Source organism: Zeus faber (genome assembly GCF_960531495.2).
Source record: "Zeus faber genome assembly, chromosome: 19".
Lineage (NCBI taxonomy): Eukaryota > Metazoa > Chordata > Actinopteri > Zeiformes > Zeidae > Zeus > Zeus faber.
This window is the reverse complement of record NC_137206.1, coordinates 1853518-1867559: the sequence shown is the minus strand read 5'-3', so window position 1 is coordinate 1867559 and position 14042 is coordinate 1853518. Positions and strand designations below refer to the sequence as shown.

General features: G+C 42.2%; 1 protein-coding gene across 1 annotated transcript in view; it reads right to left on the bottom strand.

Annotated features, from left to right (window-relative positions):
* dnajc13 (DnaJ heat shock protein family (Hsp40) member C13) overlaps window positions 1–14042 on the bottom strand; it is a 57032-nt gene that overhangs the window by 23643 nt on the left and 19347 nt on the right. Inside the window, exons 3-20 of the mRNA XM_080019898.1 lie at window positions 13947–14022; window positions 13486–13635; window positions 12559–12600; window positions 11444–11644; window positions 10513–10719; window positions 9747–9842; window positions 9540–9631; window positions 9019–9185; window positions 8512–8591; window positions 8022–8191; window positions 6018–6117; window positions 4784–4891; window positions 3939–4094; window positions 3199–3255; window positions 2590–2711; window positions 1870–1945; window positions 1379–1474; window positions 1112–1252 (exon numbers count right to left, since the gene is read on the bottom strand). Of these exons, the coding sequence (XP_079876024.1) occupies window positions 1112–1252; window positions 1379–1474; window positions 1870–1945; window positions 2590–2711; window positions 3199–3255; window positions 3939–4094; window positions 4784–4891; window positions 6018–6117; window positions 8022–8191; window positions 8512–8591; window positions 9019–9185; window positions 9540–9631; window positions 9747–9842; window positions 10513–10719; window positions 11444–11644; window positions 12559–12600; window positions 13486–13635; window positions 13947–14022 (2137 nt within the window). The remainder of the gene's footprint in view (window positions 1–1111; window positions 1253–1378; window positions 1475–1869; window positions 1946–2589; window positions 2712–3198; window positions 3256–3938; window positions 4095–4783; window positions 4892–6017; window positions 6118–8021; window positions 8192–8511; window positions 8592–9018; window positions 9186–9539; window positions 9632–9746; window positions 9843–10512; window positions 10720–11443; window positions 11645–12558; window positions 12601–13485; window positions 13636–13946; window positions 14023–14042) is intronic.

The window sequence follows — 14042 nt, the reverse complement described above, 5'->3', positions numbered from 1 at the left end:
AGTCTACACTACGCACCTTGCACGACAAGGAATGCGCGCCCAGAGCCACAACCTGCACATATATATAGAACTGGATGATGATGTCACAAAGCGCCCGCTCCACAAACTCATCTGGCTCCACCACTCGACCGGAAGCTTTAGAACCTTGGCGTATCGGCGATGCACAAACATTCTGCTACTTGTGGTAAAATTTAATCGGTTTTTCACTAATTCCTGCTCCGAATGTGGGCCGATACGGACGGAACTTTAACCACGAGATATCTGTGATGTCCCGGTTTTAACCGGACATCAACCATGTCCGTGGGTTCAGCGATTGTTGTGGGCCAGACACTTTTAGCCCGAAAAATGCAAAGGAGAAAAATAATAATAAAATGCAGGCTTGACCCCTAATATCAATACGATTTTATCCAAATGTCTAAGGAACAAATAAAAAACAAATTAGGTGCATTTCCATCAGTTGGATTAAGAGAAATTAACTTTTCCGATACAAATTTCAAGTTCCAATGTTTAAATGCCCCAAAGAGCTCTATTACACCAGGTAGATGTGAATGCACAAGTACAGGCTTTTATTATGATAGTGGCATAAAGTTAAGAAAAAAAGACAATTAATTAATTTGTTGCAACTTTTGTATGATAATTAGTCATTGGCTGCAATATTATGATTGTGACAGTCCCCATATGTTCAGAAGCTTGCACAGCTTTTAAAGCAGTACATATACACCCGGGGTCGAGTTGAAGTGGATCCGCAACCCAGTTATGGATCAGGATCAATCTCTAACTTGACTTAATCTCTTCTGCCTGCCATATTTTGGTGAGTGTCATCCTAGGAAGCACTGCAGTGAGACGCCAGTGCAGCGACCATGCGAAGCCACCGCAGCAGTTGTAAAGCAGCACAGGCCGCTGAGATTGTGTCTCAGTGTGTGTCAAAGTGTGTGCAGGGATTCTGCAATACCCCTCATCACCAGCAGGGGGAGTAAGACAGGCGTGCCAAAGCAGAGCTGGAAGACTGAGCAGCTGCAGCCAGAACTGGATGGAGGCAACTAGACAATTGAAATAACCTCTGTTTTATTTACTGCATTTATTCTATGTATTAAACACGGTGACCACTCACCTCCTTTTGTGCGATGCCCATCTTATCCCTCCAGTGCATCAGTACGATGTCCGCCTTCTCCTTAGCAAACTTCTCCACCTCTTTGGCCGCCTTTCCCGCTATCCGCTGCCACTCGGGTACTTTGTTTCGACCGAGCTGATCCTACAGTAAGAAACAAAACAAAAAAACGAACAACATCTGAGAATCTAGCAATATCGTAGTTCTAAAAACCCAAATGTTGTACATCATGTCAGAATAACCACTGTGGACTGGACAATGATTAGTTACCATGGCCATCTTGAGGTTATCCCGAATGTGCATCCTGTCCAAGTCCTTCTCCGGGACAGGGTCAGGACTGTCCAGGTAGGCCAGCAGGCCTGTGGGCTGGGGGGGGGGGGGGCAGAGAGGATACCGAGGCAACATCATCACTTTCAATGTAAATAATGTGAAGCAAAATTAGTTAAGATTAAATTATTTTTAAGTTATTTGAAAAAGGTGTAAAACATTTCTTTGGAGATGTGAAAATGGGATCTAGGCTCAAGCCGTTAAGGGGATGCTCCATCCATTCAGCGTCACTTGGTTTGAGAGACAGATGGAAGCGACCGGAGGACGTTTTATTTATTTTGAACAGATAGAACTTCCACCATCGGGACAGAACTTCATACAAAGAGAGGAATCAGTTAGCTTGAATCAAAGTCCTTTACTGACATGAGTGCTCTAACGGGTTGTGCAGTGAGTGGGCAGGAAGGAGACGTGTGTGGAGGTCTGAACCGTCTCACCAGAATCCTCTTCAGCAGGTTGAGGGCGATGGGGTTTTCCGCCGTCCACAGTCCGACCAGGTGACGACTCAGCTGCCTGTCAGAGGAACAACCCGACATCAACACTCAAGGCACTTTTGCCCAAAACGTTTTGGAAAAGGTTCCTTCTGTAATACTTATTTTGCTTATCTGTATGCATGGTACTGTAACGCATCTTTGATTTTGGTATAATGAAGTTTGTATGTTTTCAGGGTTTGTCTTATGGATGGACTCTTTAAGCCAGGGGTTTTCAAACTTATATGACAGAAAATAAACCGAGGACCCCGTCACGTATGTCCCAAAAAATAATTTGATATTAGGCCTATTTGTTTCTCACGATAATATGTGTGGAAAAAACATTCAAGAGAAATGTATTACAAAATATTTGTATTTCACCATTTAAAAATACAGAATATAAAAACAATGCAATAGAAATGCAGGCATGCGTACAATGGCAAGGAGGTGCACATTTCGGGATTTGTTTGTCTAAAAGGAGACAATAATATACATAAATATTGCATAAAATATAATATTTATAAAAATTAAAAGATTTACGTACCCTTTCAAAGGATACAAAAAAATTGAATTCATTTTTCTTTTATACTCTTCAGGGACACCCTGGCTAAGTGCCACAGAGCCCACTTTGAGAATCACTGCTATAAGCACCCATTGCCAGTGAACGTTTATGTGTGTGTGTTCCACCTGTTGGTGAGCATTCTCTGGTCTGAGCTGATGGTGAACATGGAGGTGTGCAGATGTCGCGGCAGCGCTCCTTCGCTCAGAGCCAGCTCCTGCATCTTGGTAGCGATTTCCTTTTCTCCCTCCTAGGGGCAAATAACAGTGCGATAGTGTTGCATCCTGTTACCGCGGGCAACGCTCATCTGGTTCCAAACATTGGCCTCTCCGCCATCTTTACCCATTGTTTATCGTGTGCCTGAAATGTACATATGCCTTTCTCCGTTAATGCCGAAACAAAATGTGATCATCGGCTCTTTAAATATCATCTTCAAAGCTTTAACACTCCCTCTCACGTTGGATTTGGGAGGTACGATACCAAAATAGATGTGTTTAAATAAAATAAAATGAATAATATGAAATAACAATCACCCAATATGTTCCATAATTGCCCACAGAGGAAAAAAAAAAAATGCATAAATGCTAAATTAAGACATGGTTCAAAATGGCCACCTTTGAAATGTTTGGAACCAGATTAGCGGTCTCCAGGGCAACACGATGTATGGTGGCTGTGAATTCTCTCTATTAATAACCAAAAGATGTGATCTAATCCTCATCACAGTCCGCACGCCTCACCTCGATGATGGCCTTCATCACCAGACCGGCTCCTTTCACTATGGCCATGGAGGGGTGCTGCAGGCCAGAGAGCAGACGGCTCAACCCACAGGCATGTACAGAACCAATCACATCAGATCACGTATCATCACATAAAGTGGATCACGGCACTGCGTCCAATGCAACATTCTTTGAATTGAACATTTATTTAACAAAGATTCAGAGTCATTTTCAAGGGGCACAAAGACAGCACTATCAGGACGTACGAAAAAGTGGAAGACAAACATTATTAAATCTGAACAAGACAGCTGGGCGTGTTGGCAGTGCCTCAGACCACTGGACTCAACTGTTCTGTTTGTTTAACTGCAATTTGCCCACTTGACACACAAATTGCTCAAATAACATCAGTGTATGTTGCTACCAGCACCGGTCTATCAGCTGCTTCCATCGGTCGGATGCAGCACGTAAATCTATCTGCGTTATTAAAGCCATTGACCTCCAGAAGTTCTGCAGAACTCAGAACTCCTGCTATCTGATATGGGTAGTTCTGATACACCCAAGATGTATAACCATATACATATGTAAGACCATATAATTTCCCTGTGCATCAGCATTGTGTCAGCTCAACTGTACTATCCAGTGCAGACACAAAAGAAAAGTGTCCCAGCTTGTCACATTATGAATTCACTGCGACTTGATTTCACTGCAAAAATGCCATAGCGTGTTTCATCAGATAATCCAGCTCCCACATAACCCCTCACCTGGAAGAGCTTGAAGAGCGTGCGCCCGTTGGAGGCAGCCATCTCCAGCAGCATGTCGAACTGCTGGCCCTCGGTGGTCTCGCTGTAAGGTGCGCAGAGGGCAAAGGTCAGGAAGTCCAACAGGGAGCTGATGACCAGAGCCCCGGTTCCATGGTCCTGAGGAGGCCGGAGAGAGGGAGTCGGGGCAGGTTTTACTGGGGTGGAAGAGCACTTTACTTTTAACTTGATTCCCACTAAATAATAGTAGTCACATGAACTCTGAATATTATCAAGGTTTGTGTTCTGAGAGCAAGGTTGTCTAATTTCTCCAGCAGTGGCAATGGTGTTGTTGCCTTGGGGATGATGGTGTTGACATGGTGATGGTGCAGGAGCTAATGATTTTCCACACTTTAAGTAAGAAACTATTTAAAACTGAATTAATAACCAACGCTGAAAAACAATCATTTTTTTGCCTATTCGTAAGAAATATTTCTTTCTTAAGATATATTTAAGAAACAATCGTTGTTAATGTGGATGTTCTATAGCTGTTCTGATCAATGCTCATACCTGATAAGCATTGATCAGAACAGCTAGAACATTCTGTGATGTTCAGAAAATTACATTACTTTACTGTGATGCAGTCTTCTCAAAAAGTAACTATATTGTGATACTATTACATCTGGTCTCATAATGATTTCATTGAATTATATATATTATATCACCCAACCCAACAGAAGAACCCTCACTGAGCCGCCCCGGCCCCCAGTCGGTAAAAGCGCTGTGCCAGTTTGATCTGAGCTCCGCTCCACCGTGGAGCTGTGGGAGCGCAGCCTGGGGTCGGACGATGAAAAGATGGAGACACGTACCACGTTACTGATGAATTTTTCAAGAAGGTTTTCCAAGAACTTTTTGGAGGAGAGCAGAGAGGCTTTGTTGAGCTGCTCCTGCCGCAGGTCGTAGTCGTCGTGCATCGGCTAAAAGAGAAAGAGGGAGGGAGGGAGGGAACAGGGGGGAATGGAGAACTCTGAAGTTATGTCAACGATATTTAGACTGAAAAACCTCAAAAATACTGTGAGATATACAAGAGTGTATAGAGAGTATATATCCTTAAACCTGGAGGTAAATTAAAACTTTGGAGCCACACTCTCCCCCTCAGCAAAAAAACAAACAACTATGTAGTTTCCCTGTTTGCTTTCAGTTCGACCCACAACACAAGTTCTGTGCTTAACAGCGGCACATGAAGCGTGATACATGTTTTAATGACATTAGCAAAAATGGTGATAGTGTCTTGATATTATGCCCAATGAGCTTTTAAAGTCAACTTTTTCAAAATGAAACTAATTTTTGGGCATAACATGCGCAATAAGCTACTTTTATGTTTCAATCGTAAAGTTTCATAGTTTCATCTGTGGGAATTACGTAGTTACTTAGTGGCCTGTGATTTGTTTTTTTCATGTGTCTGTCTCGCGCCTTTGGCAGACTCTACTTTACTTGTTACGTACAAGTACTGTGCAGAGATAATGATAAAATGGTAAACTCTAAGGGCTGTACAAAAGAAAAAGTAGAGGATAATATAAATCTGAACTAATTCATAAAACAAGAAAGCAAAAAATATGAGCAAAACATGAGGAAAAATATAGCAGCCTGCTATACAACAGAAACTCTGAATTCCTTTGTATCCACGACAGCTGCAAAGTGAGGCTTCCGATTCCCAACCTGTGACACTAATCTATTTCTTTATTTATGATAAACCACTTGAGCTGCCCTGTGCAAACCCTACCACATATTGATTTGCAGCTATTCAACTAATCATTGTCACCTCTCCAAGAGGGGGACAATCACAAGTGTAACACACAAGTGACAGTGACATGTGACATAAAAAAGTAAACAAAAATCTAAATAGTTACGACACGTGGCCTCTCCAGGTCAAATAATCAGCATCACGTCTCCCGTGTTTATCACAAAGTTTATTTTCCACCTCACAACAAACACCGATAAGAAAATGATATTGGAGTTTTAGAATTGTCCCACGAAAAGACTTCAGATCACAGTTATATCCCGCCCTACAGTCAGGCAGTGAGATGTTGCGGTGACACTTACACACATTAGGGCGCAGAGCATGTCTATAGCCGCATGTGTGACGCTGTTGTTGTTCCTTTTTAAAGCTTTGACCGTTTTAACCCCCAACTTTTCCCGGAATCTGGAAAACACGCAAAACACACACGACAACAACAACAAACAGATAGACACACACGGCTTACTGACTCACAGCGTAGCTTTAGAGAAATGAACGCAATACAAGTGAAAAAGGTGAGGAAACCACTAAGGTGCTAAGCAGCATAAAGCCGCTCATGATGCAGGACTCTGCCACTGTATAAACATGGAAATAAACTTGAATACACGCATTGTTGTTATGAACCTCATGGGTTTCCATCATTTGTTCTTATTTTATCTTTACATATATCAGCCCCGACTAAAGACTTAGTCTTGCTCCAATGGATATCAACACCCAACATCTAAAAGACAGAAATCATCCAATATTTTCATGGATGAAAAGGTTTGCAAATATATAAAGGTTCACAAATATTTTTAAGGAGCTAGTTTCTAAGAGCATTCAAAACTTTGAAACTATCCCCTCTCTCTCCTCTTCAGCCCCCCCCTTCTCTACCAGTTCTGCACACTTCCTTAAGGTCTTCCACATTGGAATGTACACACACACACAATGACAGGAACAAATAATATCAATGTGGTCAATCCCATACATCTCAGTGACCCAAAGACGCGCGCGCACACACACGCACACACGCGCACACGCGCGCACACACACACACGCACGCACGCACGCACGCACGCACGCACGCACGCACGCACGCACGCACGCACGCACACACGTCTGTTAGATGCTTATAGTTCCCATGGCAACACCGAGAGCCACAGCCCCGGACTGACTGAGGCTGATCTGAGCCTTCTGATCTGTCAGTCTCACACGCTCCCGTGGGAGGAGAGCCAAGCGATAAAAAGGACAGCCGCCAGACCAGGCGCATCAGACAAAGGGAGGGGCGATTTGGAAGAATTTTATATCCTTACAATAATCACAAAAAACCTCAGAAGATTAATATATACAACAACAGCTGAAAATGGGTTACAAATTCCAGCTCAGGTTGGCCATTTTGAAATATATGACAGTACGATGTGATATTATGACCAAATGATTATGACCCTCGAGTAAAACTCAATCACAGGTTTCTCATGATGTGACAATTGTGTGTCACAACATGAAAAAGGTCCTTTTTTTTTTTTGTTTGTTTTTTTGTTTGTTTTTTCAGAAAAAATTCATCAATCTGATAGGGCCGACTCATCGCTCAGCCATGAGAGACAGAAGAGGAGGAGAGCTAGAAGAGGAAGGGGAAGACACAGATAGTGAGAGAGGGCAGACTGAGATGTATGGATTCATATTTACGTTCCGTTAGTGAGTCCAGACACCTGACCAGACCTTGGAATGACAGAGCACGTCTCGTTACCCACAGAACAACAAGTGGAGACTTTGGGCGTTTCATTGGCTGATATGACCTCACCTCAGGATTCATATTCATTGATACCTTGCAATGTTCAACAGGGCTGTCAAATGCTTACTTGTGTGTTTTGTTTTGTTAATTAAAAATCTGATTACCTCTTTTAAAATAGAATACGATTCGTCAGGCCTTACACACACATTACATCGTAGTAAAAAAAAGATTGACGCTCTTAATTTAATTCTAGTGTTTCAATTTCAGAATAACAACACTTTGAAGTTACAAAGCCCATCACAAATGAATTTAAAATATTGAATTTCTGTATCAGACTGAATTTGTTCTGTGAGATATTATTGTAATGCACATCAGATGCAAAGTTGATGGGAATTTTCATGATGTATAAAATGTCAATATAATGATACAGAATTGTATTGTGAGCCCTCTCATCAATTTTGAATTGAATCGATATCGGCTGGAATCCTGACCCTTTGTATCGAAATCGAATGGTGAGATCCTGCCCAATACCCAGCCCTAGTAGTAACAACAAGATTATTATATTCCCAAGGTCATTTGATTTGCTGTAGCTCATTACTTGGGCAGCTGAGTGAATGCCTGGAAGCCGGCCTTGGACGCCACCAGGCGACGGATGGCCTGGAAGTGGCTCTCCAGCTCGGCGTTGAGACCGGGCAGCTCGGCTTCCTGGGATAGCAGAGCCAAGATAGCGTTGTTGATCAGTTTCTCTTTGTTCTCCGAGAAAAGACCCTGAGAGGGAGACAGGGAGAGGGTGAGGGAGAAAGAAGGGTGAGATGGAGGGGAGGGTGAGGTATGTGCTCAGATTAGGAACCACAGGAATGGTGGTTGTTCGAGGAAACTCAAATATTTGGTTGACCAAAAAATAATAATAATAAATTCAGTCTTATCTTAATTTATAATTATCAGCCTTTGAAGAAATCATAACTAATAAAAAATAATTTGAATATATGGCTGTAATAATGGTTTTGTGGTATCGTGACACGTGTTGTCCTTCTACATTCTTGCCAACATGCAGCCGCGACATGCTAAAGGTTTGCCTGCACACTCACGTCTTGCGTTACGGCGTGCAGCACTCCACTGTAAGAAATGTTGGCGTTGAATCGGAACACTGCGTCTGCAAAGTTTCCATCTGGAGGAAGAAAGAGGGAGACTCAACTGAACCAAAAAAATATGACCGAGGGAAAAACTTTCTCCTGGCCAAATTAATTTGTTGAAAATCGAGTGCAGGGTGAAATGGGCATAATACCATGAAACAACATATTCGTGTTTAAATAAAGTATGGTGGTATAACTATGTGGTGCAAAGTCTAATATCAGATGTTCAGCAAATAAACTAATATTTTTGACCACACATCATCAGAAACTTAAGTTACAATCTTCCTCGCATCATTAATGCAGACTAAGAAAGAGTTTCACAATTTGAAAATAGTCTTATTTCATGACTATAAGATACAACTGATTGATAACAAGAGAAAAGAAACTGAAATAAAAAAATTAAACTTTTTCTTCATATTTCATTTCATATAAACAGAACATGATAAAAGCTGTGTTACTCACTGGGTGGCGCTGCCAGGAATTTGAGATGCAGGCTCTCCACCTCCTCGTCCACGGGCATGCTCAGAAGGCCCCACCTTTGCCCTCGCTGCGTGGGGGCCATTTTGACGCACACGTCCCTGTTTCCCGAAGCTCGCACCCCGTCCAGCAGACTGGCCAGTAGGGAGTCCCTGCACACAAAGGGTAGACACGCATGAAGAACCAGCTGCAGGGATCACATCACAACCGGGGAATGTGCCTCCCCCAACATTCGGATGAACCCTGGTCTTAAACAGTCACCTCCTTTTCTCCAAAGTTTGCCTGTTGATGTTTGCACGTTAGCACATGCAAACATCACGTCAAAGGGGACAGAGGAGCATTGTTGCGCGCGCGCACACACACACACACACACACACACACACACACACACACACACACACACACACACACACACACACACACACACACACACACACACACACACACACACTTTAATCTGACAAATATGCAGTTCAAAATCAAATTCATCACTGTGTCTGTTTTACCTTTCTGTTGAGGAGAACTTCCTGATCTGCCCTCTGATGAATTCTACCGTAAACACCTGAGGGTTGTCGACGTCGCAGATGAGAGCAAATACCTGGAGACAAGAGAGACAGGGAAACGCACATCACACAGAACGTGGAGGCGAGCGGAGAACAAAGCAGCTTCAACAAAGAGCGCCAACACTTTGTAATGGCCGCCGTGTCGCCTACCTCTCCGAAGGGCTTGATGGTGGCAATGTTGTAAGAGGCCGGGTCCCTTTCCACTAGACAGGTTTCGGTCAGACACAGGATACGTTTGACGGGCTCCTGCGAGGGACAAACAGAATACAACGCTTCAGTCACTGATAAAGCGGAAGAGAGTTTCACCCTTAAAAGAACCAAAAAATAACAAAGTAATGGCCACACTAAAACAAAGATTAGATAAGAGGAACTCGGTAGGCAGGAGAGATAAATCATTTATCATAATTTTAGCTTTGTAAACTCTTATAACACAGTATATCAAAAGTTTACACTTAATCATTGAGGGTCATTGTTAAGCACACATGCAAGTCCATATACATGTTTACATTCATGAATGAGTTCTTTATTCTAAGAAAACACATTTGGACAAGAGAAGTGAATATTACTTAATATTAGAGGTGTATTGATTATTGTAATAATATTTTAATATTATTACAATTTAATAATATTTAAATATTATTTTTTGCTACGCCACAATATTAATTACTGCCCCTCCTTCTTCCTCAGGGGGAATCTTATTCCAATTTCTGCTCTGACTAAATTCCAAGGTTGGGAATCACTGATTTGGGGAGTGAATGGAGCTTCGTCTATAGTTTCCATTAAGGAGTTGGTTTTTGTCAATGTGAAAATCATACTTAATTTATTTGACAACATTACAGGAGAGAAGAAAATATTTATCAACATCAGAAATTGTAGATTTTGGTGAAGTTGTGGGCTGAAACAGCTCCGTCCTGACCGTGTGACGGGGTGAGATCTTCTGCACCACAAACTCCGCCAGCGACGTGATGCTCTCATCTGAGCTGTACTTCCCCAGCCGTTCCGTCACAAAGCCCTCGAACGTCAGCGCCTCCTTCCGCAGCCGCAGCATGATGCCGATGAAGTTCCCAGCATGCTCTATGGCACTGCGGATGATGTCATCACGGTGCTCTGAGGCAAACAGATGCTGCCAAGAGAGAGAGCGACCAACAGGGTCAATTAAGAATTATGCTTATAGATGTTCAGAGAAACAATTGGCACATCACACTCTACAAGGAAGATGCCCTTTGGCAAGGCAGCGAGCCTGCAGCTGCTCATTAGACAGCAGCAGAATATTAAACTGCTCTCAGATGTTCAAGCACTAAAGTGTGAATATTAGTAGTGAAGTGTACTCAGGCAAGGTTTCAATGCTTAAAAATATGCATTCTGCATACCCCTCGAGAAATTAACGTATTGAAAAATAGAATAAAAACATTTTTACAAAACATGGCAACCCTTTGTTGTTTATATGGTCTTCCACTCCAGCAGGTTGGTTATTTGTAGAGTGTGCTAGCTACTTGTTCAAATGTAAATGACCACGTTACCTAGGTTATGGCCAAAGTCCCTCTTTTCTGTGTGTGTGTGTATATATACACATATATTTTTTATTTTTGGTACTTCAAGGTTTTTTTGTTGTTTACTTTCCCTTTATACCCGTCTAGATTTTCAGTGATTTTTTTTTGGAATGTATATTGTGTTTGTGTTATTGTTTTGTTAAGTTATAATTGAAAAAGCAAAATGAAAACAATTACAACAATAAGGTTTGCACCAACAGTGATTGCTTTCACACACACACACACACACACACACACACACACACACACACACACACACACACACACACACACACACACACACACACACACACACACCAGCCGGCTGAAGCCTCCGTAGATGATGCAGAATCCCCCCTGGTAGTCGGAGACTTCTGCGAAGCCCTCGATGGAGCGGTAGTCATAGGAGCAGACCACGCGGTTGGTTTGGGGGTCGATCTGGTCGATGCCGCCCGGCGTCACCTCCAAGCTCACGGCTCTCCGCACGTCGCTCCAGTGCTGCTTGTAACAGTTGTAGCGCTGTGGGCATCAGGTATGTTCCATCAGAATGGAAGGGGCCGCTGAGTCAGTGTTTGTGTTTCTAGTCTCACAGCGGTTTATTATGCAGTCCAAGTTAATGATGATTGAGAGATATGACCTTAATTCCTCACAATATGAGGTCTGCAATACCTTAGGGCTTGGTCTGACAACATTAAGAAAGGAAGTTTGTTGTGTCCAAAATCAAATCAATTTGCGTTCAGAAGCAGGATAAAAAAATAAATAAAAAGAAAAAATCACAGGTAAAAAGAAGGATTTGTGCACACTGAAAGCTCCTCTCACAATAGTTTATCATGAAAGTTTTAGTCTTATTAGTTTTAGTCAACATTTACTACCATGTCAGGAACTTCAGTTGGATTTTGCATTGATACCTTGTCGATATTGTGTACAATTCTCCTTCAAATTGCCAACTTAAGGCACACTTCATATTTTCTTCTGTAAACGGCACAATACACGAGACAATATAAAAACAATAAGTCAGGAGCAGCGCATGAAGCCTTCTGCTGCTAATCCAATACACCCAGTGTTGGTATCCAGCTGAGCCGCAGAGTGAGTGTGGGAAAACAAGGAAGGGGATGTGTATTTGTTTTGCTCCAAATTTGCTCTCAGTGTAGCTTGAATTTATTGTGAAGTGTGAACATTTGTGAATAATCTCAAAGCTTCTTTGTGTGAAGTTTGGTTTCTAGCGATGAAGAAGAACAGCAACATGTTCTGGAAGTCATAAATATATGAAACGTTCCCCCTGTGGCACCTGCCTGTGTCTCTTCCTCACTTTTTAGTCAAATATCACAGTTCCAGAAGAGTGGGAACGTAGGAGCCAATATCTGGGTCAGCTTTTGTCAACATGGTTCAGTAAAGAGGAAAGAGGCTGCTCTGAACATGCCATCAATACACACCCTTCCAGTTATCTTTCCTTCTGAGAAATCTGTTCTGAATCTCTGTGGAGAAAGAAAGAACATTACACAGCAGTTTACAAGTTTCACAGAAAACATTTATAATATAAGTTAATAATTATCAAATTGGTTTCTCCTTATGTCTCTAAAACCACTGAAATTCATCCTAAAGTAAACTACAGCAGCTTGGATGAAAACATAATTTCTCCAGTCACTCACAAATTGAATCTATATAATGTATGTAATGTCACAGCCTATGTGCAGGCATCAGCATATGAAAGACTTTTTAAGTCCTTTTAAATCTTAATTTACTCTGGTCAGTTTTCAGCATTTTCAGAAGTTGCATAAAAACAATGTATTTTCTGACTTTTTCTTCAGGGGAATAACAATGCAATGTCCCATGTTTTAAGTATACATGCTTATTATTAATTATATATGAAAAAAATATTTTAAATCTTAACACAATTATATTTAAGGCCTTACTTTAGATAAGTGTTATCTTATTTAATTTAATCTGAACTGAAATTTAAAACTGAATTTAAAACTATATAATGGAGATTTTTTTGTGTGATGACCCGAAGAATATATTTTGCGTTTCCAAAAGCAGAACTTAAGACGAATCCTAATAAAGTTTCATGAGTGTACGAAAGAAAAACGACTTTGTAATCATGTGTTCAAGCTGTTTGGGCACCATGTGGGACAGGACAACCTCGTTACGATCTTCCTCCCAACGCTTGAGGAAATGAGTTACTTTCATTACACCAACTTCTTCCCCGGTGAGGCAAAGAAGCTGCATTTTGCAAGCGCTGCAGATCTGAGCTGCTGCACGCTGTAAGTTGTGTGCTGCCAACACAGCAGAATGTGGCACGGGGTCACGGAACAGAAAGCATGGATGGGTGGTGCTGTGGCGTCCACTGTGTCGCTCCTTACCAGCCCCTCGGTCAGGAGCTCTGTTCGGTGCTCCGTGGAAAACTTGAGCGTTTCCGACTTCTTGCCGCTGCCTTTACGGAATGTGAGGTAGAACTCTGTGCCCTGGCCCTTCCCCACGGGGCCGATGCCGCAGATGTCCCCATAAGGCCACTGGAAAGCAAACACACACACACGCGCACATTTATGACTCCCGACGCAGACTCAAATGTTTTCTTTTAAACACGCTTGCAGTTAGTGGTTCCTTTAACTCTGGATGTTTAACTGGTTTTGTTTCTGTGTGAAGAACTTGTAAAGCAGAGTATTTTAAATAGTTCAACTGACAAGATGGAGAATTTATCTTTGAGCAAAGGTAGGGCTGTCGCTTCAAACGGATCATCAGTAGAAGCTGGAGCTGGAGCCATGGGGGCTGGCCAGCTTTTGATCAGTGCATTGTTGAAAAGCAGGGCTGCTGGTGTACTGACCTGGTTTGTCACTTCCAGGGTGGCGGGGTTGTAGGTGGTGATTCCATGGGTGCCCACGGAGAACACTCGTTTGTATCTGAGAAAATAAGATAAAGA